This window comes from Eupeodes corollae, chromosome 2 (assembly GCF_945859685.1).
Source record: "Eupeodes corollae chromosome 2, idEupCoro1.1, whole genome shotgun sequence".
Lineage (NCBI taxonomy): Eukaryota > Metazoa > Arthropoda > Insecta > Diptera > Syrphidae > Eupeodes > Eupeodes corollae.
The window spans coordinates 7,362,538-7,390,246 of NC_079148.1; the positions used below are offsets into that span (position 1 = coordinate 7,362,538).

Here is a 27,709-nt window from a genome sequence, read left to right on the forward strand (position 1 = left end):
ATTTCGTGTAGGTCCTTATGGCTGGTCAGAAAAGGCTTGTCCAAAGGAATGAGGATCTTCTTGATGTTGGCATCGCTGTTCATCAAGGGACGATAGTCCACTGTTGTGGTTTTATTTACTAGAACAGCTATTCTTACATTGTGGAATGTTTTGCTTTTTTTTAAACTTATTCTCCTCCGCAAACGAACTTAAAATAAATTGAACGGAGTTACCGGAAAGTTTTTTTCCAGGTAGTAAGCGAAAGCTTCGAACATATTTGTGGCGACGAGTTGGAAGACGCATCCCTTGGAAACGTCGTCGCCATAGTGAATTCCGATTCCTCGCTTAACAAAGAGCGTTTGAAACTCTGGAGGATCATAAAAGAACCACCAGTGCCGCAAATAGCCACCGGGCTTTTATTCTCGACGTTTTTTTGTTTCCACGCAGCTCCCCAAAGTTTCTTTTTTTTCAATAATTCTTATTTTGTAAGGAAATTGTATAAAATATATTACTTACCACGACAAAATTTATTTCAAAATGAAATATTTGTTTTGACAGCAGCCATCAGCTGTTTTGTTTACATTAATTTGAGCGCTGAATGTTTCGAAAGGTTTGTTTGTTTAGTTCAACTTTGAATTGCTACTAGTTTTCGAGAGGTTTTATAAAAAACTTGTGGTTCACTTAAACTTGTGATTTACCAAAAATGTATGGGAAAACTTTAGTTTTCGATGTAGGTTTTCGTCCAAAACCGATAATTTCGCGAAAACCGGGTTTTTGACTTGCTGTGAAAAGCCTATACATTTAATTTTTTGTGGTTAAAGATAATTTAAATATCCTTAAACCTTGGTTGAACTTGGGTTGACTTTCCGAAATAATAATTAACTCAAATAATGAAAGCTAGTTGGGTAAGTTCGATTCGAAGGTAAGGAAGGGATTAATATTAAAACTATGTACTGAAAAATATAATCCTTCAACATAAAATTACCAGGAAATATTTTGCCATTTGACGTCGTTGTTTTTCAAGAAATTATACAAATAACTATCATATAAACATCATGCTCAATGAAACAAGTTAATCTTATCTTTGATGTGGCTTAAATCAAGAATATGATATCACTACAAAGAATCGTTTATATTTGTTTAGATTTTCATTTTAACTTCTTCATAATGCCAAGTTTTAAGGAAATCTGTCAAACCCAAGAGACACGACAAGAATACTATGAACTTGGCTATCTTATTATCAAAGTGTCACATTGTCATGTGAAAATTCTGACTTCTAACATTTCATATGTAGAAACCCATAACTTACCCTGTGTCAATTTAAACTTTAAAAAGAAAGACACTAATGATGTAATTTATGAGTGTTGCATTTTTTTAAAACTTGCATTCATTTTGTTTAAAAAAACCGCAAACTAATCTATCTAATTTGTTTCTAAAGGTAGCTGATGCTAGACTCTTCCTCATTGCAACACTTTATAGACATTAGACTGAGAATAAGTGTTGCAATTTGCAAACTACTTTCGTTTTTGTAAATGACATAATATGTAAATGTCATCGTGGGCATCGTGGAAAGATTGCTTTAATTTGAGGTCTCAAACATATAGACTGGAATCTTGAATACTGTTGCACTGAGTAAGCAACGTTGTGAATTATAACTGTTTGGAAAATAGTTTGTTTTTGTCCAGAGAATACGTACCAAAAACATAAATACTTTATTTTTATTAAATGTCAGAACTTGAGACACTTCGTTTTAAAATATTTAAGATTCAATGTATAAAATTTTTTTTGACAGGTTGATCAATGAAAATGTCGTTATTGGGCAGGTTCAGGTGACATAAGGGACTTGACAGTGGCTACGTTCAACCTCAGACAGATAGGGTATCCGGATACCTTTTTGTTAGTGTTTTACGTGTAAAATAACAGCTTATCAAAAATAGCTGAGATGTCAAAAAATATATCCAAGAACTTCTGGGGTATGTAGGTATCTGACAGAACAGCTGATTCAACACATGTTTGAATTTTAAGAAACTTGAAAATTGATTTCAGCTTTTTGTTGGTAAACAAAAAGATACAAAATGTTAGTTGAAGTTGTATTTGAGGATGTTCTATACATGAACGTAATAGATGATGAAGAAGCTATATTTCACCGAATTTTATATGTTTTATCTTAAAACAATTTTGACTTCAAAGCTTAAATGTTTCTGTGCTTTTTGTGAACAGCTGAAAGTTGTTTTTATTTTTTGACAGCTATCTCAATACAGTTATCCAAGTCGTTCAACAAGGTATCTAAAAATCCATACCCTATCCAACACAATATTGATCGCAGTCAGTAAGTAAAGTTTATAGTTTCTGAATGGCCAGCTGCCAAAAAATTTGCTTCTAATTAGGCAACTTTATTGGAAAATTGACTGAAAGGTTAGTCAAGAAAAATCTCCCTAACTATCAAGTCAATTGCACTTATGTCAAAAAGGCAGCTAATCGTGATTTTTTAATTGACTAAAAGTTGAACCTTAATACTCTGTGATTTATTTGTTTTCTGCATAATTCATTGTATTTTTTATGTAAAAAGGTTACTTGTCAAAATATAAAAGGAATAAGTAAACTTATTTAAAATATGAAAGGCAAGTCATTAGTAGCTTCCCTGAGAAGTTTTTTGTAGACAATAAAGTTTTTGCACAATCAACTAAAAGTAGAGGTTAATGAAGGAAAATTCCGAGTTTGTAGCTTATGACACTTGACCAACTCAGACTAGTTGCCTTGGTCAAAATGTACGTTCAATAAATGCAGTTGAGTGCAAATAAACTCTCTTATGTTGTCTGAACCTGAAACACACAAAATCGTGGTTGAAATCTTGTTAGAATTATGTAAAATTGGACAACAAATCAGTGCAACGATGCGTTTTTTTAATTTGACATAACAGAGGCAGCGTTCAGGAAAATGATAATCCGTGCGGAATTTTTATTTTTCAGCTCTCTAAAGAGTTCTGAGCTGAGCCCGAGTTTATTAAGTATGCTCTGAACATAGCGTGTACCGAGCGCTCAAAATTATGTTTGAACGCACCTAAATACTTAGCTGTCATTAATTGCCAATTCCAAATGGAAATGGAATGGAAATACTGCAGTATTTTAATAGTTTGAGATTTTTTTCCACTTTCACCTGTCAATTGCGTACAGAGGTAAAAAAGCAACACTATATTTTGTTTGACAGTTCAGGCTCTGCTCCGAACCAAATTTTGTTGACAGGTTAACCATAGCAATCACTGACAAAATAGCTGCGTTCAATCTCAGACAAATAAAGTATCCGAATACATTTTTGTTAGTGTTTTACGTGTAAAATAACAGCTGATCAAAAACAGCTGAGATGTCAAAAAAGGAATCTAAAGGTATCGAAGAATTTCTGGGGTATGTACATAGGTATCTGACAGATTCAACACATGGCTAAATTTCAAGGAACTTGAAAATTGATTTCAGCTTTTTGTATTTGTTGGTAAACAAAAAGATACAAAATGATAGTTGAAGTTTTATTTGAGGATGTTCTGTCAATAATAAACGATGAAGAAGCGATTTGCTGATTAGGATAGTTTGTTACGCACCAATCAATTCATCGTTGTCCGACGAATCAGTTGAATCATCCATTAAATTTTATCTTACAACAATTTCGACTTCGAAGGTTAAATGTTTCTCTGCTTTTTGTGAATAGATGACAGTTGTTTTTATTTGACAGCTATCTCAATACAGCTATCCAACTCGTTCAACAAGGTATCCAAGATACCCTATTCAACACGAGATTGAACGCAGCCAATTTGGGATTAGAGTTGATCCTTAAAAGCAAAACTGACAGGAGAGAACACAAAGAAGATGGAACCATTAAAGTGGAATGGTTTTGTTCGAAATTATAAAATCAAAAATCTGCTGTTACCTTGAATATGTTTTCACATGATAATTTAAGACTCAATCTATATTCTCACAGCCTTATTCCTCAGACTATACTAAAAACTCACGATTTTCTTTCACTTTGTTATGCTACAAATGTTTTTTTTTATTTATTTCTTATTCGAAATTCTAATACGATTAGTTTAATGTAGAACGTAGGGGAAGGCCTTGCGCAAACATTTGAATTTTCAGACGGTAATGGTGTCTTGAACTTAGAAGTTCACATAACAATAAAACAAAGAAAGAAATATAAAAAAAAAAAACAATTAAAAGAAACAACGTTCGCGTCTTCGCGTCGCTCGTGTCGTTTGGTGAATAATTTTATGCGATTGTTGGAGAATTTATGCGCAATCTTTAAAAATATAAAATAGTCGCCAAAAATAATTTTTTTGTATATGCCTCCTCTCAATTGAAAAATTTAATATTGACAATTTTTCACAAAGAAAAAAAAATACTAAAATAAATGAGCAATAAGTGAAAAATGTGAGGTGAAAAATGTTCATCTTCAAAAAGCCACAAAAAAAAAAGAAATTACTTAACGTTCTTGAAAATCTTCAAGACTCAATGTGTTCAAAGCAAAAAATAAGTATGCAAATATAAAAATATGATCCTCTCTGCACTCGTTTCATCTCCTCTTATCTCCTCTTAGAATAGAAAAAGTGATATAGAAAGTAAGAATTTATTTTTAAGTTCTATTCAAGATTTTAATATACAAAAAAAAATAAGAATAAAACTATTTTTATTATAATTCAAAACATGGGTGGACATATTTTTGACGTTTGCCAAAAAATCAAAAAATGTAAACAACGTATATTTGAGATTTTATTATTTTTGAGTTTTTCGTTGGATGAAAAAATAATTTGTAAACAAAACAAAAAATTGGGGGAAAGTGTTTAAAAATTGCTCGATGCGTAACAATTTTTTATCAGAACACGCATTGCTAATTAAAAGTTAAAATATGCCAAGAAGAATTAATTGGGACTGTTTGTTTTTACATGAAGACATACATAAGTCAAAATAAGAACAAATTGTTGTCTTCAATCAATCACGATGAGTGCGTCCAAAATCGTATGTACATGATTTTCGGTCAATTTTGACGTCTTACGAGTAATTTTCACTTAAGTCAAACAGACATTTAGTGAATTATAGAAATGAAAAAGAGAAAAATTACATTAGTCTACACTGGACTTGGTGCCGAGTATATAAAAGTTTTTCTATAAGTACAAAATACCCAAGTCTAAACTGTATACTTACTTTTTTGATTCTACTTTTAATTTTAGGGATGGAGCATACACTACCAGTCAAAAGTTTGAGACCATCTTCAAAGGGTTGCTTTATGTGTACCTGGTGCTTGGGTTTATGAATGAATATAGGATTTTTTTACCTGTATTGTTAATTTAGACCATTCATAAAAGGTGCAAGTGAAAAAACCCCAGATATTAATCCTTTTCTATAAATTATGAGGAATTTTGTGAAAAAAAGGTAAAAAGAAAAAAGGATTGGTAAAAGTTAAGGAAATAACTATTGAAACTCGATTATGGCCCTTATTGAGGAACGCTATTTGCAAAGAGAAATCGCCACAAAGCTGAAGATATCCGAAGGAGCAGTTCACAGGACCATACAGCGTTACTCTAGCACCGGCGGTTTAAAGGATAAACCGATGTCAGGACGACCTAAAGTTACGACGAAAAACGAAGATCTGCATATCATCACCACAAGCAAGCGTTCTGGGAAGAAAAGAGCACCAGAAATACGCGCCGAAATCAATGAATTCCGGGAAGAACCGTTATCTGTATCAATGATACAACGAAGGCTAAGGCATGCTGGACTTTTTGGGCGCGTTGCAGTGCGGAAACCACTTTTACGGCCCCAAAACAAGATAAAACGGTTGGAATGGGCCAAAATCCATAAGGATTGGACAGATGAGGACTTCAACAGTCTTATGGAGCGATGAGTCCAAGTTTGAGATATTTGGCTCAAATTGCAGAGTGTACGTCAGGCGCAGTGCTGAACAGAAGATGCTACCAGACTGTTGTCCCAACTGTAAAGCATTTAGGCGGTTAAATAATGGTGTGGGGATGTTTTTCCTTCGATGGAGTAGGAGATCTAAGAATGGATAAAGAAATCTATAAAACGATATTGGAAGACCACGTTTTGGTATATGGACTCCGATTAATCGATGAAGGTTTTTTATCCCAGCAATACAATGACCCGAAACACACTTCAAAACTTTGCCGGGGATACCTGAAACAAAAAGAAGATGAGGATATTAACCCCATTGAGCTCTTATAGGAAGAGCTTGTCAGAAATGTCCGGAATCACCACATAACATCGGAATCTTCTCTTTGGGAAACTCTACAAAATTGCTGGAAGAATATTCAACAAGAAAAAATACAAAACTTTGTAAGAAGATTGCCCAGAATTGTAAACAAAATTATTAAATTTAAAGGAGGGTTTTTTTTATTAACGCTCAATTTAGAGCTTTAATTGGTTTTTTAAATAAATAATGTATGTTTAGTACAAAACTAGTTTATATTTTTCTATCATTTACAACTAGACATGCTCTTCACTTTTTTCCTAAAACTTCAGTTTAGGGGTTAAAACTCGATATTTCAGAGGTGGTCTCAAACGTTTAACCGGTAGTGTATGTCAAAATAATACAAATCTATAGTGTATAGGCATTTTTCTGTTCTTTGCTCAGAAAAGTGTTCTGGACAGAGTCCGAGAAAATCGAGCAAGCTCTGAATATTTTGTGCACAAACTTTGTTCTGAGCGCTCAGCATTTTGTTTGAACATTAAGCTGTCACTTTTTGATATTTGTCATTTTTTACAGAAACAAGTAATAAAATTAAAAATTTAAATTCAAATGGAAAAACTAACTAATAATCAATTTACTTATTATTATTATTTCATTTTTGTTTTAATCAATTACAACGAGCTATGTTATTGGGAAATAGAATAAGCGATCTTATTGGTTGAATAGTTCGGGTTCTGTTTGACAGCTCGAAACGAAAAATAACAGGATATTTTACATGAGTCATATTTCATTATTACATTATTATGGTATTACAAATTTAAAGTTCTGAACGTTCGGAGGTTCTGCCTAAAATTTAGCAAGTAAAACGACTTATACTTTTCTATTGATTGCAAAGTTTTGTCAATGACATTCAAATTATTATTTTTCGAAAAAACTTAGTGGCCCAAGTCCAAAGTCATGTTTTTGAGGTATCACCATTTACATTTTTTTAGGCAACTACATATACTCTGTTCAATTCGAGTAAAGGGAAGATAGGATATTTGACTTTCACTCGTGATATTATTATTGCTTTAGTGACGACTTCCATAATTCGCTCACAATTGTTGTCTGGGTTGCCAACTGTTTATTATATTTATGATTTCTTTATTGCTGCCCAGGACTGTTAGTACGACATTATAGCTTTAAATGTAACTTGGTTAAATGGTAACTTTTTGAATAGTGAATATTTCTCTTCCGAATACAACGTCTTTCGCAAAGATCGTCAAATTGGTCAAATTAGAGAAGGAGGAGTTTTATTGGATGTTCAATCAAATTTTACAAGTATAGAATTTAAACTACCTTATAATTCTTTCGAAATTGATCAGATTTGTGTTTGTGTAGATCTATTTATTCAATCTTTTAAATGCTAATGATAAGGATGAAAATTGTTATTTTGTAGTTGTTGGTGATTTTAGCTTAAAATAAATAAATTGGGTTGCCCAGGAATGGAAATGATTTAACTTGCCTAATTTTAATTGGAAATTCTCAGACGATGAAAAGCAAATGCTTCCTATAATGTTGTCAAAGATAATGAATATAATGTTATTGATAGTTTATCAGCCTTACATATGTATCAAATCAACAATATTTCTAATTCTTTTGGTCGAATTTTGAATGTAATGGAAATACTCTATAATAACTCCCCTTTATTAACCAGGTACAAAAACTTCGATTGAAAATTACAGACCAATTGCAAAACTGAAGTTAACTCCTAAGATTTTCGAAGCTGTAGTAAAAAACAAATTGTATAATAATTCACAATAACATTTCAGTTTACCAACATGGTTTTTTAAAAGGTAGATCCACTCCTACAAATTTGTCAATATTTTCAAAGGCTTTCGACCGCGTTCAACATAGTGTTCTCTTAAAAAAAAATAAAGATGTATGGATTTTTCCTAATGTGGATAAAGAGCTATTTAGTAGGTAGAAAACAGGTGTGTTCCTCAAGGTAGTCATCTTGGACCACTTCTTTTTATCATTTTTATTAACGTTTTACTTTTTCTAAATGTCTTCTATTTGCTGACGGTTTGAAAATATTCAGTTCCATAAATTCACCTAACGATGCAAAAAAAAGTTCAAATTCATCTAAATAATTTAATTAAATGGTGTAATAGCAATAGGCTATATTTTAACAACACGAAATGTAGCGTTGTGACATTTTCTAGAAATCACAGTGCATTATATTATAATTATGAACTTGAAAACGCCATTTTACAAAGACTTGATAGCCATAAGGATCTAGGCGTAATCTTCGATTCTAAAATGAATTTCTCAAATCACATAGACCATGCGATCTCAAAAGCAAATTTTATGCTAGGGTTTGTTTTTAGAAATTCAAAAGATTTCGAAGACCCCTATACATTAAAACCTCTTTATTCTAGCCTCGTTCGACCATATTTAGAATATTGTACTGTTATATGAAGCCCCTTTATCGCGTCTAGCATTTGTCGTATAGAAAAAGTTCGAAAAAGGTTCACAAAGTTTGCCTTACGAAAAATATTTGGTTATTTAAATGTTCCATCTTATGAGACGAGGTGTATTTTAATTAATATCTTGCTGAGAGAAGAAAATTAAACTCAATACTTTTTGATTTTGATGTCTTGAATTTTAATATGTTTTTTATTTATGCGCCTTCTAGAAACTTGCGCCCTCTTGACTGTGATTTTTTAAATGTTCCTTACCACAGTACTGGCTATGCTACGTACAATCATATCGCAAGACCTTGTATGGATTTTTATGAATATGATTTTGCAATTGACTTTTGAAACTAAAATTTTTAAATTTGTTATAATGCTTTTAGTAAATTATGTATTTAATTTTTAATTATTATTCTAAATAATTATAAATCTAAATAGTGTGTGTAACTTTTAAGATGAATAAATAAATTATATTTTCATCAATAAAAACTATATCAAAATTGTCGACATTGCTTAATTTAATTTTGTGTTTCTTTTTCGATGGTAGATTTAGGTCTATGGTTTTATTTACTATTTTAAGTTAAATAAAAAACATTGATTGATTAATAAATGAACCGCACTCAAAAAAATTGATCAAACTCTTCCCTACAAAGTAGCTATCAAATATTTAAACAGTATTTTTTTTTTTTTTTTCAAAAACCTAGCAACAACTCCTTTTTACTTAAACTTTAAGTCATAGTGGAATGTACGTGGCCTAATGAAGTATTATTTTTATTTTAGAAGCACTTTTACAAGTTGAGTGCCATGCAAACATTTGAAAGCTCTCTTTAAGGCCTATGCAGCAAATTTAAAATGTACAGAGTATATTTTGTCAATAAAATGTGTAGTGATTTTCCTAATCTATAACCCCATCTTCCATTAAATTAAAATATTTTCAATATTTCATAGAATTTTTGAAAAATCGGTTTTAATTTTAGTCTTCCCCAAAAACGGTTTCGGAAAAAGGCCCTTCATAATAATTTTTATTATAATAACTCATCAGTTTTCCAAATAAGGCTCTCCCATTAATTTTTTTTTTTAAATCAAGCCCTTCCCGCCAATTTATCGTAAGCACCAACATAAATTTTATCGTAAACGACAAATGAAAAGTTTACTGCTGGTCCTTGAAACAACTTGTACCCATAGTCAGTTTTGGAAATTATTAATAATGCTTAAGTTAAGACATAACAATGGCGTTTAAGGTTCTATGTGTTGCTAGCAAAATTTAAATTAAATTAAGTTGTACTTTTTCTTGAAAATGTCTCTTACGATAAAAGGGCGGGAAGTGTTCGATATATTGACAGTGTTCACATAAAATTTACGTTGGGGTATTTTTACAATCAGAAGATCAGATTAGCAATCAATACTAAAAACTAACTCTAAAATGCATTTTCAAAATCTGTGAAAGCAAAGGAAAGTGATGTTTATACTTAACAAATTTGGTCCTAAATTAGGGATTTTTAAAAAGATGTTCTAGGAGGAATAATAATTCAAAAACTTAGCCTGATGAAGAAATTTTTAGGATAAATTCGAATTCAGAACATGAATATCAATTTTAAAATATTATTTGGTTTTTGAATCAGAAAGTTGACTTACATACATACATAGTTTGAATATGACGGTTTATAAAACTGGCTCACCAAAAATAAAGACAGGGATGTTACACTGCCGCTCATCTGAATAGGTTCAATTTTTTTTCACCCTACTGTAAGAGTTTCTTCAAATATAATGCATTGATGTATTGTTTTTTATGCTTATATTGAGAGAGTATCATCATACGCTTAGTTATAGAAAAAAAACTTAGTCTGAGAACTTACCGTTATTCTCTCATATAAGCTAGACCAATTTCACTCATAAAAACAACCATTATATATGGCTCATCTGAATAGGTTCAATGGCGAAAACTTTAGTTTGCGTTTGGTTGCATCGGACATCGGGATTCATTCGTCATTTTAATTTTGTCTGCCGATATTTTTTTGTAGTTAACGTTGAATATGGGTCGCGGAAAACCTTTAACAGAGGAAGAAAAGGGGAAAATAAAAGCCTTTAGAGAGTTGGGCTTAAATCAAAGGCGTATAGCGAAAAACATTAACAGAAGTCAAAATGTGGTGAGCCAGTTTTTGCGAAACATTGAAACATATGGAAAAAACATGAAAGGGGGGAGTTATACAGCCACTACCAAAGCTGATAGACGTGCAATAATTCGTGCCGCTTCCAATTCTCATGACTCCGCTTCAAAAATTAAGGCAAAATCCGGTGTAAATTGCAGTTTGGCTACGGTAAAACGTGTTATTAAAAGTGCTAAACATTTAAAAAGAAAGAAATTAAACGAATCCCGAAAAAAAATTCGTCTCCAGTTTTGCAAAACTTACATGTCGTGGAAGTGTGAATGGCAACAAGTAGTTTTCTCAGACGAAAAAAAGTTTAATTTAGAGGGGCCAGATGGCTTTAATTATTATTTTCATGACTTACGAAAGGAGGAGCATTATCTTAGCCGTTTTCATAGCTGCGAAGGGAGTGTAATGGTGTGGGGAGCTATTTCGTTCTACGGGACCTTTGAACTCCAATTTCTTACATCAAGAATGAATGCAAACTCTTACAAAGGTGTGCTAGAAAAGGCTTTCCCGCAGATTTCTGACTTGTTTGGACCAATACAATGGACATTCCAACACGACAATGCACCTATTCATACAGCGAGAGCGGTAAAACAGTGGATCGAGTGCCAAAATGTGAAGATGTTGGGGTGGCCTCCATACTCCCCTGACCTGAATATAATAGAGAATGTGTGGGGACTTCTTTCACGTAAAGTATATGAGTCAGGGAGACAGTTTGAAGACAAAAAGTCATTAATAGAAGGTATTAAAAAAGCCTGGGCAGAAATTTCGCTTCAATATATTGAAAATTTGTATAGTTCTATTCCAAATCGAATTTACGAAACTATTTTAAAAAAGGGGGGAATACTCATTACTAATTTATTGTTATACATTCCAACTGACACAAAAGTGTAAAATAAATCATTAAATTACAATCAATTCTCTTGTTTAATTGCTTTTTATTCGTTGAACCTATTCAGATGAGCCATATATAATGGTTGTTTTTATGAGTGAAATTGGTCTAGCTTATATGAGAGAATAACGGTAAGTTCTCAGACTAAGTTTTTTTTCTATAACTAAGCGTATGATGATACTCTTTCAATATAAGCATAAAAAACAATACATCAATGCATTATATTTGAAGAAACTCTTACAGTAGGGTGAAAAAAAATTGAACCTATTCAGATGAGCGGCAGTGTATATCAAATATCGCTCAATTAAATTTTTTTTCTTGATTGTTCGTTAATTAAGACACAACTTTTGTCTTACTTTTCAATTCAGGATTTCCGTATCGTCTAAATATAAAAATGAACTAAAGCTGACATCGTTCCGCACAAAAATTCGAAACGGTTCTTTGTGCGGGAGCTTTCAATAATTGTATACGGCTTAACAGAATTAGTAACTCTTCTTTAGAGAAATAAGAAAGAAATCGCTCTACCTATGTGCAATTTCACCAAATCAATAAACCAACCATTAAATACAAGCCAAGAAACACGTCTGAACTTTTCGAAAATCCGTCGTTTTATACATTCTTGCAAAAAAAAAATTGATTTACATAATAATAAATATTATTTTAATTATTTTTGTTTATCTCTCATTTCAGATAGAATAATAACAAAAAACAAAAGATTGCGAAACTAACCAGTAACAACACAACAAATCAACTCTTACCTTAACTACCAACTTTGCAATACCTCGAAACCACTCAACGATACTCTCAAAGTATAAACATCTTAACTCACAACTAAAATAAGATAAGGAAAGCAAAAATATATAAAACAAGAATTAAAAAACAAAAAAAACTAATCATAGATCAAACTGGAAAAGATACCGAACCACACAAAAATAAAAAAAAAATATATAAATGCTTAGATTTTAGATAAAAAACAATTTTCAAACTAGTCAATAATAATTTCAAAAAAAAAATAAAGAAGAAGCAAATAAACTTAAAAAAAATAACATCATAGTCCTCCAATCATCACCACCGCCGCCATCACCATCGCCAACAATCACACAAAATACTCACATAATATGCCTGTAATTTCGCCCAGAAGATTAACTTCATCAACCAGTGGAAGTTTGTATATACCACAAACAACCAGTGGCACATATTCCTCGAGCCTGACAAACAAATCCACAACCGGAACCGGATCCAGTGCGCTCTCTTCGTCTTCGTCTTCTTCCACAAGTGGCTACAGTTCAACCTACCGAAGCAACGGATACACAAAAAGCCCATCAACGACCTATTCGAGCAGCTCCTTCTATCCTGGATCATATTTATCTCGTGGAGCTTTATCTTCCTCATATCGTGCCAGTTCGTACCTGACCGGCGGAAATAATGATACAACAACAGCATCGAGTCGATTTGGAGTAAGTACTTTAAATTTGATATTTTATTTTGTTTGCATTAAAAATTAGTTTGAAAATAGTTGAAAGTTAGTTTTAAAAAATATAAATTATACAACACCACCCACCACAATCACCACCTTCACCACTACACGGCGGCTGCGTCGGCGTGACGCGGCGGTCGTGTTTTTTTAAACTTTTTTTTTTTAATATACATACGTAAATTAGACTGAGTTTTGTAGTAATCAATTTGTTATATAGTGCGACTGCTGCAAAACACAAAAAAAACTCTTAGTCAGCAAAATACAAAACAAACAGAACATTCTTTGCCAAAGCTTCACAATGGCTCAGTAAAATAGTTTAGCTAGAAAAGGAAAAACAATTTTACTAGGATCACATATTCCAGTAGATGTAGGATATTACCTTTTTAAACTAACCCTAGTTTTTATTGAACATTTAATTTAAATCCAATGTTATTGTGACATTTCATTCATAAATGTCATATGACAGGAAATATTGGAAGGATGACTTTTCAATTTGAAAATTAAAAAAAAAAAACAGTATGCTTCCAATCCCTTAATCTAATTACTGGTTAAACAAATAAAGTATCATTTTAATCGCATGATCACGGGATTCCTACTTCACGATGTGATCATTTAACAATGAATATGTTTTGTTTGAAATTAAGTGACAGATAGTTGTTGGAAATTCCAATAGAGTTAATAAAAATAAATTATTAAATAAATCCAAAACCTAGTTTATAGTGTCAAAAGAAAACGTAACAAAGCGTTCCAGCTAGACGTCAAAGTATCAAGAAACGTCATGAATTTGTAAACATCAAAAATGACATCTAGTTATTTGGTTGTTAAATTAAAACCTAGCGTTAGTTGTGTTCTAACAGCGTAACGTAACTAAACGTCACTAAAAATCATCTTAACTTTTTGTGAGATCACATTAGGTAGATTCAGACAACTTAATGGCTGAATCACAAACACACTTCAGCTTCGGCTTCGTCTGCGTTACGGTGGCCCTGCTTCGAGGTTGCTTTGAAAGACATTTCTATTATTTCATCACTCCAAAGAGCAAATATTTTGTTTGTTGAAATTTTGTTACAGATGTTGAGCTGTCAGACAAAATAAATGTTCAGATAATTGAGCTTCCGTTTGGAGTCACATTACGTTCTTTTCCTTACGATTGTCAAACGAAACGTGGGGTCGAAGCTCCATTGTGATAGCATGCATTGAATTCCTATGGCTGAACTCTTAAACGTCAGTTGAAGCTAAAGTTGAAGCTTGTTTGGGATTCAGCCATGAGTTTTCTATTTGCAGTCTACTGTATTCTTAGAACGTAAATTTAGGTCAGTTTTTCAGATGTCAATGATTTCAAAATTGGAACTTTACTTCGATAACCTCTACACTCAGTCTAGATCGAGCAAAAGATACGAAAAACATTATTTACTGCAAAATAATATCTTAACAACAAGCTACAAGTCCATCATGAATTATATTTTATATTCTAAAGAAATGTCATTTATTCATTTTCCAATTTGACAATTAATCCTTTTTACAAAAAAAACATTAAATGGAATTGCGTGGAATGAAAAACCATGATCAACTGTCATTTCGACATTAGCAGGCTTGTCTGATAGTTTAGAAGATTTTTCTTGGATTATTTTCCAGTCAAATTCCAATAAAGTTTCCTTAATTGGAAGGCAATTTTTTGGCAGCTAGCCAATCAGATACTAGAAACATGCCTTACTTTCAAATCCCTTATGTCGTCTGAACCCGCCCAATGCAGTTTCTTGCATTACTTCAAATCTCTTATGTCATCTGAACCTGCAAATTTAAACACCTGTTGTTTTCTAACGTCACTAAAAGTCTTCTTACTTTTTACGAGATCACAAATTTGACATGAAAACTAAAACATGTCCAAGTTTGTGAAGTATCAATATTATAGGATGATAGAAATGTATTGGAAGACTTACAACAACTATCTGTCAAAAATTCGACCAAAACATGTTTTGTTAAATTTTAATCAACATATATTATAAAATGAGAATTTTACCTTTTTCAAAATCAAAAAAAAAAAACAACAACTATACAACAACGAAACCTAAATCAACAATATCAACAACAACACCAACAACACGAAATCATTTGAAATATTTTCTTATCCTGAATAAAAAAAAAAAAAAAATCCCTTCATTATCATCATCGGCGATCAACAATTGAAATCTCTATAAATGAATTGCTACCCGCAGAGAGACTTAGACCATAAACGGGGCACAGATAACACCAACGATTGCAACCAAAACAACAACAACTACAGTCACACGAAACCACAACGTAGCAGTAGCACAAGTAGGAATTCCCGAGCATCATCCTCCTCATATTCATCATCATCATTAGCACGATTAGTAGCGACATCTGCATTGGAAATATATGAAAAATATAGTCCAGCAAATTATATACCAAAATGTGAATTATCACGTTCCAGCTCACTGTCTGAAGGGGCAGCATCGGTAGCAGCAGCATCAACACACAATGCAGCTACAACTTCTTCTAATTCTTCCACTACATTATCATTGACAAATAATAATGATAATAAGCTAACAAGTAGCAATTCAATGAGTAGAATCAGTAATAACAATAATAATAATAATTATAGCAGACGATATAGTCGACACTCAAATGGTACCATAAATGAAAATAACGAAACTTCTGCTCCTGCATCTGCATGCTCCTCTATCACAGACACATATCTGTCGGTGCCGCAGCATTCGAGTAGCAATGGTGGCAGCAGCCGAGCTGCCAACAAGTTACTGCTGCATGTGAGCTATGACCTGCCGGACGATAGTAATAGTCTAAGAGATTTAAAAATATCATGCATCTCTCCTACCAAAACTTCCACTTCTACTTCTTCTACTACTGCTAGTTCATCTAGTTCTCAGGATACAAGGGACACCGCACAATTGGCTACCAAGGTAAAATACCTAACCTCTATTTTCTTTCACATTAAAGTTGTTTAACCAGCAAATAAAAAAAAACTTACAACTAATTTAAAAACAAAAAAAAAAAAACAAGCTAATCCTGAGTGTCCTGAAAGCATATTTGGAATAGTTGTTGATTCCGATTCCCTTGGTTTCCAATAATTCAAATGTTTGTATTTAGTGTTATGTTATTTTTGGTTAACCCACAACCACCAAACCACCACCTTGCGGAAAATGAATGTACTACTAATAAACGCCTAATTTTGTGTGTGTTTGAATTGGTGCAAATTTTTGTCACTTGCTTATGTTGGTTGTTGATTGTTGTTTTAGAGTTTTTTCTTTACTAACCACTAATAAATTAAAATAAAAAGAATGTTTTTTTTAAGTTTAATTCTTATATTTATATTATTAAAAATGAGGTTAAACATTCTAACAATATTCTGCCAGTAACTTATTGTTACTAGTAGCAAAATTTCAAGTTAAAATTTTAGTTGCATATTTTTAGGAAAGGTAAGTGAAAGGCTTAAACTAAGTATGCAATAAGTTGACTGCATTTATGAAGGCAATATCAAGTTGAAATTAATCATTTGCCTTCGGAGCTTTTTTCATAATTTTAAATAGATTAATTATTCTGGAAGGTTGACTAGAATATTGTTGTTCTTACATTTTATACATTAGGATTATCAAACAACAATCTGCTAGCTTCTAAATATTTTTACATCTATCCTTTTAGAGGGATTACTTAAGACCAAAAGGGTAAAGTTTTCTTAGATTTAAACCGATTTTCTTTGGAAGACAGTATACCTTGGGCCCATGGTGCATCAGATTATTAAAATTTATAAGAAGCTATTTTATACCTATATTAAATTTAAATGCGGTCTGGCTCGTTTGCATTATAGGACCAATTCGTCCTAGTTACAGACTTTCAGCCGTTAATAAAGGTTTGAGAATATCTTAATAATATTAATTTGCCTCTAACAAATTGTCAACATAATAAAAGTACATAAACGTCCAGTGATGGTTTATCTTATTAAGGAAGAGATAATAATACCGTTTCAATATTGTGTGGTTCAACTATGATGGTTGGAATAAAATTGTAATAAAAGTGGATTTATTTATTGTTAACTTTTTGTATTGTTTTTTTTTTTTTTTTTTTTTTTTAATTCGGGGCTCTGAACTCACTCTGTAGTTCTTAGAGAATGCTGAACACGATTCTGAACACTCAGATCTCGAACTATTTATTCATATAAAAATGTACCTTCTTTTCCAGACAAACCTTCCTTTTTCTCCATTTCAATTGATTTGAGAACTAGATTTATTTTCATGAGATACACTCCGAAAATTTGTCAGGTTTAGCGTTTTGCTCACAACGCTTGGTTATTCTATCCGAAACAAAATGATATTTTAATTTGAGAATAAAATTACGCCTTAAAAGTTAGTAGCAATTGCACAGCGACATATAATTTATGGTTCAGGTCTAAGGTTTATGTTGACATTCAAATTAATGTTAATGTAATCAAATCGATTTGAAAAGTGTCAAAGATGCTGTGTCAATCTGTTAGGTCAGGTTAGGTTAAAGTGGCTGTCCATGATTGAAACAGACACACTAAGACGCGTTTAATGGCCCCTTGGGATACCACATGAATCTTGAGGCTTCCTCCTAAGCTCAATGGAACCAGTTTGAGTCCCTTACGAAACGTCAGATGCTGATTTTACTGACATGATGTAGATCGTTAAAGAACAATTCTCCTAGGTTATTCTTCTTCTTGAGATAGAGCAGGACATGTATAGAGAAGATGAAGAACTGTTTTCTCCTCTTACTCGTCCATACAGCTTCTGCAAAAGCCTTAGTCTCGTGGCGTGCTTTCCTATTAGACAGTTTCCGGTTATGGCACCTATTATCGAGATTATATGCGATCTGCTTAGAGATAGCAAGAACCTTGAACGCTTTAAATCTGGTGTTGGCCAGATGTTTTTTGTACCCTGACAGGTGGTGATGTTGTTTCACCTGGTGCCTGCCCTCCTCATAGCGTCTTGTATTAGCAACAGTTTACAAGTGGCGATTAGTATGCCAGTGTATGCCAAACTTGGTAGGATGGGCTGCACTGTAACGTTCCTGGCAAGTCCATCTGCCTTACAGTTATCTGGAATGTATCCGGCACCCAGCAAATGTGAATATCAATCTGTTTCTGTGCTCTGAGCACACTGAACAAAAATATCAACATAATTATAAATATGACTGCAAAGGCCCCCTTTAGAAAAAAGACCTTATATCTGTCAAACATCAATTTAAATATTTTGATGGGTGTATTTAAAAATGTTCAATATTGCTCAAAAGTGACTTCCGAATTTAAAGAAATAATAACTCATATCATTATTTTTCATTGATAATTTGTTTAAGAATCACAAACTGCAAATATAATAACCCTCAAATAAATCTTTGGTGCTCACAAAGACAGTCTCGTTCTAGAGCCTTTTCCATAACACTATGTAAGACATCTGGTCGCTTAAAATATCATTTAGTAGCGCCCTTTGGGAGCAAACATATAGGTATATGCACATAAGCTCCATGCTATCTCAACTATATCTCAGGAATATCAGCAATCGCTGGTCTCAAAAAATGTTCGATCATAGCCCGATACCCTTCAATTTGTATAGTTACAGTTGTAGCTGCATCGTCTTCCAAGAAGAATGGCTTAATATTGCGAAACACACCGAATTGACCAAAGACAAATCCAACCATGCCTAGTTGTCTTAAAAATTCAGATGGTACATGGACTAACTCTTGCGAAGAAACGCTAAACCTTCTACTAGACATCCAGTTCCCAGATAGCTCCAAATCCATTAATAAAATAAACTGTACTGGGTCGGGTATGAACTTAACTTTTCAAGGTCTGGTTACAAAAGAAAAAATTGGCATGTGCTCTGAATAGTTTCAAACCTTATAAATCTCCAGGTTCAGATGAAATCGTACTCACTCTGTGAGTTGATTAATATTATGCTAAAAAGCAGGATCATCAACTTTAAGATGGGGCGTTTTTGTACGAAAAGATCTGTCGGTAGAGGCATTCTGCAAGGTGGTGTTCTGTCTCCTCTCCTGTGGAACATAGTGGTTAACGAACTGCTAATATCCCTTGACAGGGAAAGCTACAGAGTGGTTGCGTATGCCGATGACGTTGCTATCGCCGTCATAGGGAAACATCCTAATACACTTAGAGACCTCCTCCAAAACGCACTCAATATGCTCACTAGATGGGTTGATCCCTGCGGACTTAGTATTAATCTCCAAAAAACAGACCTTGTCCTTTTTACATAGAAATACAAGATCCCAGTAATTGTACCTCCATCAAGAAAAGGTGTACCACTAATTTTTACCAATGAAGCCAAAGATCATGGTCTGATATTCGACAAAAAATTAAGTTGAAAACCTAACATTCAGGAAAGAGTTAAGAAAGCTACAGTAGATCTTTTCCTTTGCAAGAAAGCCATAGGCAGAAAATGGGGTTTTCAACTTCGCATAACCTATAGGCTATACACATCGGTCATCGCCCAATACTTATGTATGGGGTTGCAGCATGGTGGACTGCACTGGAGAAAGTCACTTACTACGACAAACTCAGCAGAGTTCAACACACTGCATGTCTCTGCATAAGCGGTGCATTAAGAACCACACCCTCAGCAGCGTTAGACACTCTTCTCCATCAGACATCATCTCGACATCTTCAGTAAACAAGTGGCAGCGAGTACAGCTATAAGACTCAACGCCTCATTTCAATAGACCAACAACAATTTGGGGCACTCCATCATTTTGAACCTCTTTGGATCTATACCAAAGTACATAGACTACACTATTCCAAAACCCTAATTTGGAAAAAATTCCCAGGTATCCATTCCATCCAGAGAAGAAAAGGAAGACAAAAAACTCCTGGATGGCAAAAGCATTAATTTTATCAGATGGATGGATGGTGTGTACTCAGAAAAGCTTAATCTAAGCTCTCATTCCGCCTCCCTAATCAATGTAGCGTCTTCCAAGCGAAAATTTTAGCGATAAGAGAAAACGTGCTATCAACTTCTGATATCGACATCTTCTCTGACAGTCAGGCTGCTTTTAAATCTCTTAACGGGAGGCCTTCGATTTTCAATCGTCTCTTATGGAGATAGCGCAGCAATTTAACATTAACCTCTTTTGGGTGCCGGCCGGACCACAGAGACAAGACATCACAGGAAATTGTATAGCCGATGAACTCGCTAAAAATAGAACCGTCATACCTATTTCACCTAAAAGTGAGAAGATAGGTATACCGATAGCTACATGTAAATTTCTGCTAAAAGGAACAGCTCTTACGATAACAAACTCTAAGTTACACAATTTACGAACATGCGCAGCCACAAAACTCATATGGCCTTGTTATCTCAAAGCAGACTTCCTAATAGGTGTCCTTACGATACACAGTCTTATAGGCAGACACGCAATACGAATTGGTGTAGCCTCCAATGATGCAAGAGCTGTTTGGACGAGGAAACAATCTCTCACCTTCTCTGCACTTGCCCTGCTCTTTCACTAAGACGCAAACTTCATCTGGGAGACTACTCTTTTGATAATACCAGTGAATTAGCTAAAAAGGATATCAAATATATTCTTCGCTTTATAAAAAGCTAAAAATGGTTCGACTAGTGGGAAGTAATTCTCTAGATTCATGTGGTATCAAAATGTGCCTTTATTTTTTCCCTAAGTGGGTGGATTCTGAATCTGCAGCCTTTTTAACATTACCTAACCAAAGACCTTCGTGCTCACATTCGCTTCAGTTAAGGCAGTGTCAATTCTTCCAGCTCCGGAAAGATCACCTAATGCCCCTTGTTAAAGTGCACAGTGGCTGGATTAAGCACATTGGAATGACGTCTTAAAGCTAACTCTTTCAGTTTAACCTTAGTAACAATAAAACAATAAGTTTGGTCCTCTCTAATACACATTAGGTAGGAACTTTTAACCCACCCATTGTATTTAGTTATATTGAAAACAAACCATCAGGTATGATCTTATGACATTATCATAATGTTAAGAAATGTTATCAAAATGTATACACCAAGCTGTTTTATTTCCGTAAAATTGTAATTTGCAGGCTTTACATTTCGAAGTTTTGGTCTACAGATATGTTAAAGAATACAAAGAATAGTGCCCATGTTCTGCATTTCACTTCTTGTGAATACACTTTGCGAAAGTGAATCTGGGTGTTCCACAATTCGTTATTGTGAATTGGATTTTCGAACATGAAAATAGATGTTCTGTATTTCGGTTTGTTCCATTTTTTGAACGCATTCAAATCACATTTTTTATTTCTGTGAATTGATCTTTTGTAGCTTCCTTTTGCTAGGAATAGGAGGGTTACATCAAGTTTTTTGAATTAAAGGAATCGATGAAGGTATTATCAAAGGTTCTATTTCTCTTAGAACATATAAAAAGCGTCTTTGCTTAATCTTAGATTACAATCAAAGCTTAAAAGAGGAAATCAAGAATTTACTTAATTCATCAGAACAATTCTTCATAATTTTCACACACTTACATTGTGTCAGGTAAATCGAATAATATATTTGTTTTGTCTCCCGAAATTCGTCCTCTTGTTTTTGCTCTTAAATTCTGCTTCCTTTTTTCACTTAAATTTGCCAATAATATTGCATCCATCTTCAAAACAGCAAAAATTGTACTTCAGAAACAAAATAAAATACTTCAGTTCTGACAGTTCGAAGTAATTTCGAAATCGATCGAATTGAAGAACATGCAATTTCATTTCACGTGAAATTGTAAAGTGATTTCAATTCGCTTTCGATCGAAATTCGGAACATGGGCGTAGGTCTTAAAAATTGTATAGGGTCCATCTGCTGAGACACAAATAAATAAACTGAATAACTTCAAAGTTTTAGGCTTACAAAATTATGATACAAACTTCGTATTCAGTTTTTATCCAAAATAAACACAAATCTATACAAAACCCAAAAACACAAACCACACGCCCAAATACAAAACACTATTATGTATATGTATAATCTTTCAGCTTGAAATTTTAAATCATATAATTGTTTTATTTATGATTTTCACCTCACTCATAAAGTTTTTATAAAGAATTCAAATTATGTAAATTAAAAACCAATTTGCCAAAATTTATTTCTATATATGTTTTTTTTTTAATTTTTATTTTCATTATGTATATTCTATAAAACTTAAACTTAAAAAAATATACATATAGTTCTATTTTGCTAGCCATGATTTTTGTTTGAAAGTTTCAAAAGTTTTTTCTTTTTGTTTCAAAATAAAAAAAATATCCCCAATTTTTACAGAACGTAGAGAAAATTGAAAAACATCGCAATGCTTTTTGCTTGTTTCTTAAAAATAAAAACAAAATTAAAATGAGAAAAATTTCCCAGTTTTTCATTCTCTAAAAAGCAAAAATGACATTTTTTTATTAATTCTTTTCTCTGTTCTAGACGTACAGTTCGTAAATGGCTCACAAATAAATATAAAATATAACATATATATAGCGTGTGTTGTTTGACGCCATACAGAATTTTCAAAAAATAAATTTAACCAAAAAATAAATAAATAATAAACATATAGTGTTTACGTGTGCATATAGATATCATAGGGTGAAAAATATACTAGATATATCCATTTATATATTAACTACATAATATATAAATATTTATATTTTACTGTACATAAAAACTTGATGAAGGTGTTGTGTAAAATTTTAAAGCAAAAGTTATAAACTTTAGAGAGTGCATCATTGTGAGTAAACAAATGAAAAAAAGTCCACTATAGTAAACAAAAAACAAGAAAAACTTTTAAAAAACCAAAAGCTAGATATGATAGATGCTAATATTAAAAATTTGAAATTCCCCAAGCAAAAACGTAGTGTTGAGGCTAAAATCACTACAATCTCCTCCAACAACACCAACTCCACGACGACAACCCAGACAACTTCTGCCGCAGCTGGCACAACCACAACAACTTCCAAAAATCCAAATACAAATCCAACTTCAAACCAATCAACAACAAAAACAACAACACCACCAAAAACATCAGCGAAAGCTGATAATCAACAATTCTTTCTAATTTCCGCCTTCAAGGATCAGAACTTTCTTAAAAAAGAATGTGAATTGGCGCGCTCGCAAGTCTCTCGTTCGAGACAAAGATTCGAATTGGAAAACGGCATTGATGACGACAACAATAACAATATTATCAACAACAATATCGATGACAGTCAATGTGTCAATAATAATGAAAATGGTGGCTCGCCATTAGCAAGAAAGGCAAGTAGCATTGTCACTAACATCCATGACAATCATAAGCTACAGGGTGTGAACTCCGCCGCTGCTGCTGTTAAGCATCAGCCCTCGATAAAGCCCCTAATTCATCGTGCCCCAATTAGTAGTAGTAACAACAATAGGTTTTTGTTGTCAAGATTGCCCGCCAACAACAACATGCATTGTCTGCATTCAAATTCGGAACTGTTGGATGACATTAAGTACATCGACAGCGATGACACCGAACGTCAACAACAGCAACATCAACAGCAGCAATTACAACAAAGACAGCACAAACCGAAACTCCGACCAAAATCTTCCATTATTTCCTCGTCCAATCAGAGTTTGCTCTTCGAAAAGGTCAACCCGTACAAGTATCAGAATGGAACGTTGCTCTCCTCGTCCCCGCCGGTCTCATCGTCGGCACCCACATCGACAACATCGACAGCGACCTCATCGCCGTCCTCAACGCTGCCATTGATGGGTGGACGCAGGTGCGACACGTCTAGTATTAAGGCATCAATTGAGAAGTTCAATACGCTGGCAGAAGCCAAACGTCTACCGACCAGATGTAGCACCACCAACTTACAACTATCCAACGATTATGATAGGCGAGTCCCACTGCGGGAGCGATCGGCGTCTCCGGCCACGAGTAGCAGCACGGCCACAACCCGAGGCTCCAGCATCACATCGAACCTGGCCGCTAGTAATAGCACGAGCAGTGGCAGCATAGCCAGCAATAATCTGATCCTAAGAAATCGTAGTACCGAATCGTCGCCATCACATTCGCCAAAACATCTGCGAAAAACCTCGATCACTACATTCACAGGTGGTCTCAATGGAAGTACATCGAATTTGGTGAAAAGTAGCGTCACCTATGACAAAGTAACACTAACTACGGTGTCAATGCTAAGCTGTCCAACGCCAACACTTTCAACAGTCACCTCGAGGACGATATCGATAGAGAAAAAAATACCGCCATCAGCGCCATCTGCATCGTCTTCTTCTTCGTCGCCATCGAATAAAAATTCTGACATTGATGAAAGTGTAAGTTATCCTTTAGACTCTATTCTCTTTAGTTTTCTCTCTTCTCTACTTTTCTGTCTTCATTTGATTCTCAAAAAAAAAAAAAAAAATAAAAAGATGGGAGACAAGATTAATTCATTATTGTTATGTATTATTTATTTATTTTAAGAGATATTATAAATATGATGTATCTCTTAGCACACATAAAATGCATTTTTTAATACCGTTAAAATTATTAATTTGTATTCGCATTTTGACGGCTTCATTCATAGACGTAGTTTTTAATTTCTTAGACATATGCGATATTTATTTGGTGATGGTTAAGCTTTTTACATTTCAGTTTCGTAATCTTATTTGTGCTTGAATTTGAATATATATATGTATATATTTTTTAAGGTTAAACAAATACATATAAAACATTGTTCAGAAATGTCATTTTTGGACTTTAAGCATCTTGCACATGAGCTACGAACTGCAAACTGTGGATGTTTGCATATTTTGACTTTTCTTTCACATGAGCTTTATTTCTATTCGTAGACAGCGTAGAATTGTCAATTTATAATTACCCTTTTCAACAAACAAAACAAGAGTGGTATAATTTTGATGTTAAGTTGAACGCGAACAATTTATTCGTTGCAGTGTGGATGGTATGTGGAACGCGAATATAGTTTGACAGTTCGTAGCAACCACACTGCAATTCGTTGCTACCAAATTGTTTTTACAAAATTTTCATGTTTTAGAGAACAAAACGCAAATTTTATTATCCTAACCTTAGTGTCAATTGGTTTCTTATAATTTAAATGTATTTTTGTTTAAATTGACAATTAATACTTACGCTTAACTTGACCTCAAAATTATGCGACTATTGTTTTGTTTGTTGAAAAGGGTAATTATAAATTGACAGTTCGTCGCTGTCTGCGAATAGAAAGAAAGCTCATGTGAAAGAAAAGTCAAAATATGCGAACATCCACAGTTCGTAGCATATGTGCAAGATGCTTTAGTGTTTACGAAAGATTTTTTCGATCTTTCGTTTATATGAATATTATGAAGTTATCTTACTCATTCAACTATTATTCAAAAGTCTAGGACAAATTGCATAAATACTTTCCCAAACGGTCTTTGAAGATAGAAGAAGCAAAAGTCTTTGCAGATAGTAAACAAATTAAACTTACTAAAAATACGGTAACAGTATATAGCTTTTCCATTATAGAAGTCTATGTTTTTTCAAAGCGACTTTTAGACCATTGGTAATATTGGTTATCTTTCTATGCCTGACAACATTACTCACACAAAAGAATGGTTGAGTTCTCAGCGGACTGCTGAGCCAACAAATGTATTTGTATATTTAATACTAGTTATACCGAAAATGGTTCCTGGAATATATGTACTTTTCGATCAAAGCAATGTCTTTCAAGCCAAATAATGCGAGCAACCAATAAAAGATTAGAAAATATAAATTCTTAGGTATATACTTTTTCAAAATTCTTGAGGAACTCAAAAACCTTCCATGAAACAGTCTCTTGGGCTTTATCTAAGACTCTTAATGGCTGGAAAATGACAACTATTAGATATCAAAGTTTAAAATCTTACTTTCAGAGAGTTATCACAAGAGAATGACATTGATGTCAGTAATTACCAGCTATAACTTATAAATAACTTAAGTGGCGAAACAGTCCATGAAGAACAAGGGCCTAATGACTTACAACTCTTAACCATTCCTGTGTGTGAGTAATGTTGTCAGAAATGGAAGGAACCTACAGTTTATATGCCGAATCCGAACGCTAATTTGAGAAAGCACTTTTCATGACAAGAATTACGCTTGGAGGATTTGTCAATTCCTCGCCAGAAGTAGTCTCCGTGAAAGTTAGGTGGCATAGGGAGGGATTGAACCCAAGACCCCTTGCATGACAGTCCAACGCACTAACCATCACGCTACCGGTACTGCAGCTATAACTTAAGTTTAGTTAATAATACTCACACTTCTTCTTGAGGGTCCTCGACTTATTGCGAAGCGATCAATTTGGTTGGAAGAAGCTCACTCGTATCTATCAGTCGACACCCACCTTGTATTGTGGCACGTCTTGTGTTCAAACATGGAACCATAAATCACAAGAGTGTTAGCGTTTAAAAAGTCCACTAAACTCTTATCATTGTCGTTGCAACACAATACAATGATGCAACCCGTTTCGTACTTTACTCTGAAATCTGGCCTTCAAACCCCGTTTACCTATTCCCATGTTCCCATGAAATTAGATTTCTGGTAGTTGTTTCAGTTGAGGGCAGCCAAACTCTGGCATCACGATTGCCCCAGGTTTCTTTTCTCACATATGCATGTAGATTCCGCAATAGAGTTGGCGTCTTATATTTTCCGTTCCCAACTGCCGTCGTACGTCACTAAGCTCTAAGATATTCATGGACCATGGTATGCTGCATGAACTCCCTCTCCCACCAATTTAAGGAATCTCGCGTTTTGTGGACCTGCCTAACGTGTGAGGCTTAGTTTCGGTTTCTTACTTACTTACTTAAGGTGGCGCTACAGTCCTGTGTGAACTCGGGCCTCACCCAAGATGTCTCCAGTTTCGCGCTTTTAATTTCTACTTGGGCGCGTCAACTGATTCCCTCTACTGCGCTGTCCTTTGGGTGTGGATTCGAAGACCTTCCGGGTCGGAGGATTGGTTTGCATGCGCTCTACGTGACCCAGCCATCTTAGTCGTTGAACTTTTACCCTTCTGGCTAAGCCTACGTCGCTGTACAGCCCGTACAGCTCGTGGTTCCATCTTCTCCTTCACTCCCCTTCGATGCATACGTGGCCGTAGATCACGCGAAGAACTTTTCTCTCGAAACGACCCTTTGTCATAGTCTGTGCTTCTGCACCGTATAGCAGGATGATAAGAGTCTTATATAGCGACGCGACACTTTGGTCCTTCGAGAGAGGACTTTTCCACTCAATTGCTTTTTAAGCCCAAAGAAACAGCGGTTAGTAAGAGTTATTCTGCGTTTGATCTCAGCCCTGGTGTTGTTTTCTGCGTTTACAATGGAGCCTAGGTAGACGAAGTCCTTGACTACGTCAAAGTTACGTCTGTCGATATTGACGTTTTGACCAAGACGTCGGTGTTGTATGTCCTTTTTTTTGCCCTCATTAACCGTTAAATCTTCTGTCGCCTCTGCCTCAATACTCACAAAAGCCCCATTGACATCACGCTGAGTTCTTCCGATTATGTCAAAGTCATCAGCATATGCCAGTAATTGGAAAGCCTTTTGAAAGATAGTGCCTCTAGTGTTGACGTGTAAGC

General features: G+C 34.0%; 1 protein-coding gene across 4 annotated transcripts in view; it reads left to right on the forward strand.

Moving 5' to 3' along the window:
- The window catches only part of LOC129948200 (ubiquitin carboxyl-terminal hydrolase Usp2), a 95,324-nt gene that overhangs the window by 51,929 nt on the left and 15,686 nt on the right, over positions 1–27,709 (forward strand). For all 4 annotated transcript variants that reach the window (XM_056059083.1, XM_056059084.1, XM_056059085.1 and 1 more), the window contains exons 2-3: positions 12,360–13,126; positions 22,989–24,437. In XM_056059083.1, coding sequence (XP_055915058.1) covers positions 12,788–13,126; positions 22,989–24,437 — 1,788 coding nt within the window. In that variant the 5' untranslated portion in view covers positions 12,360–12,787. The remainder of the gene's footprint in view (positions 1–12,359; positions 13,127–22,988; positions 24,438–27,709) is intronic.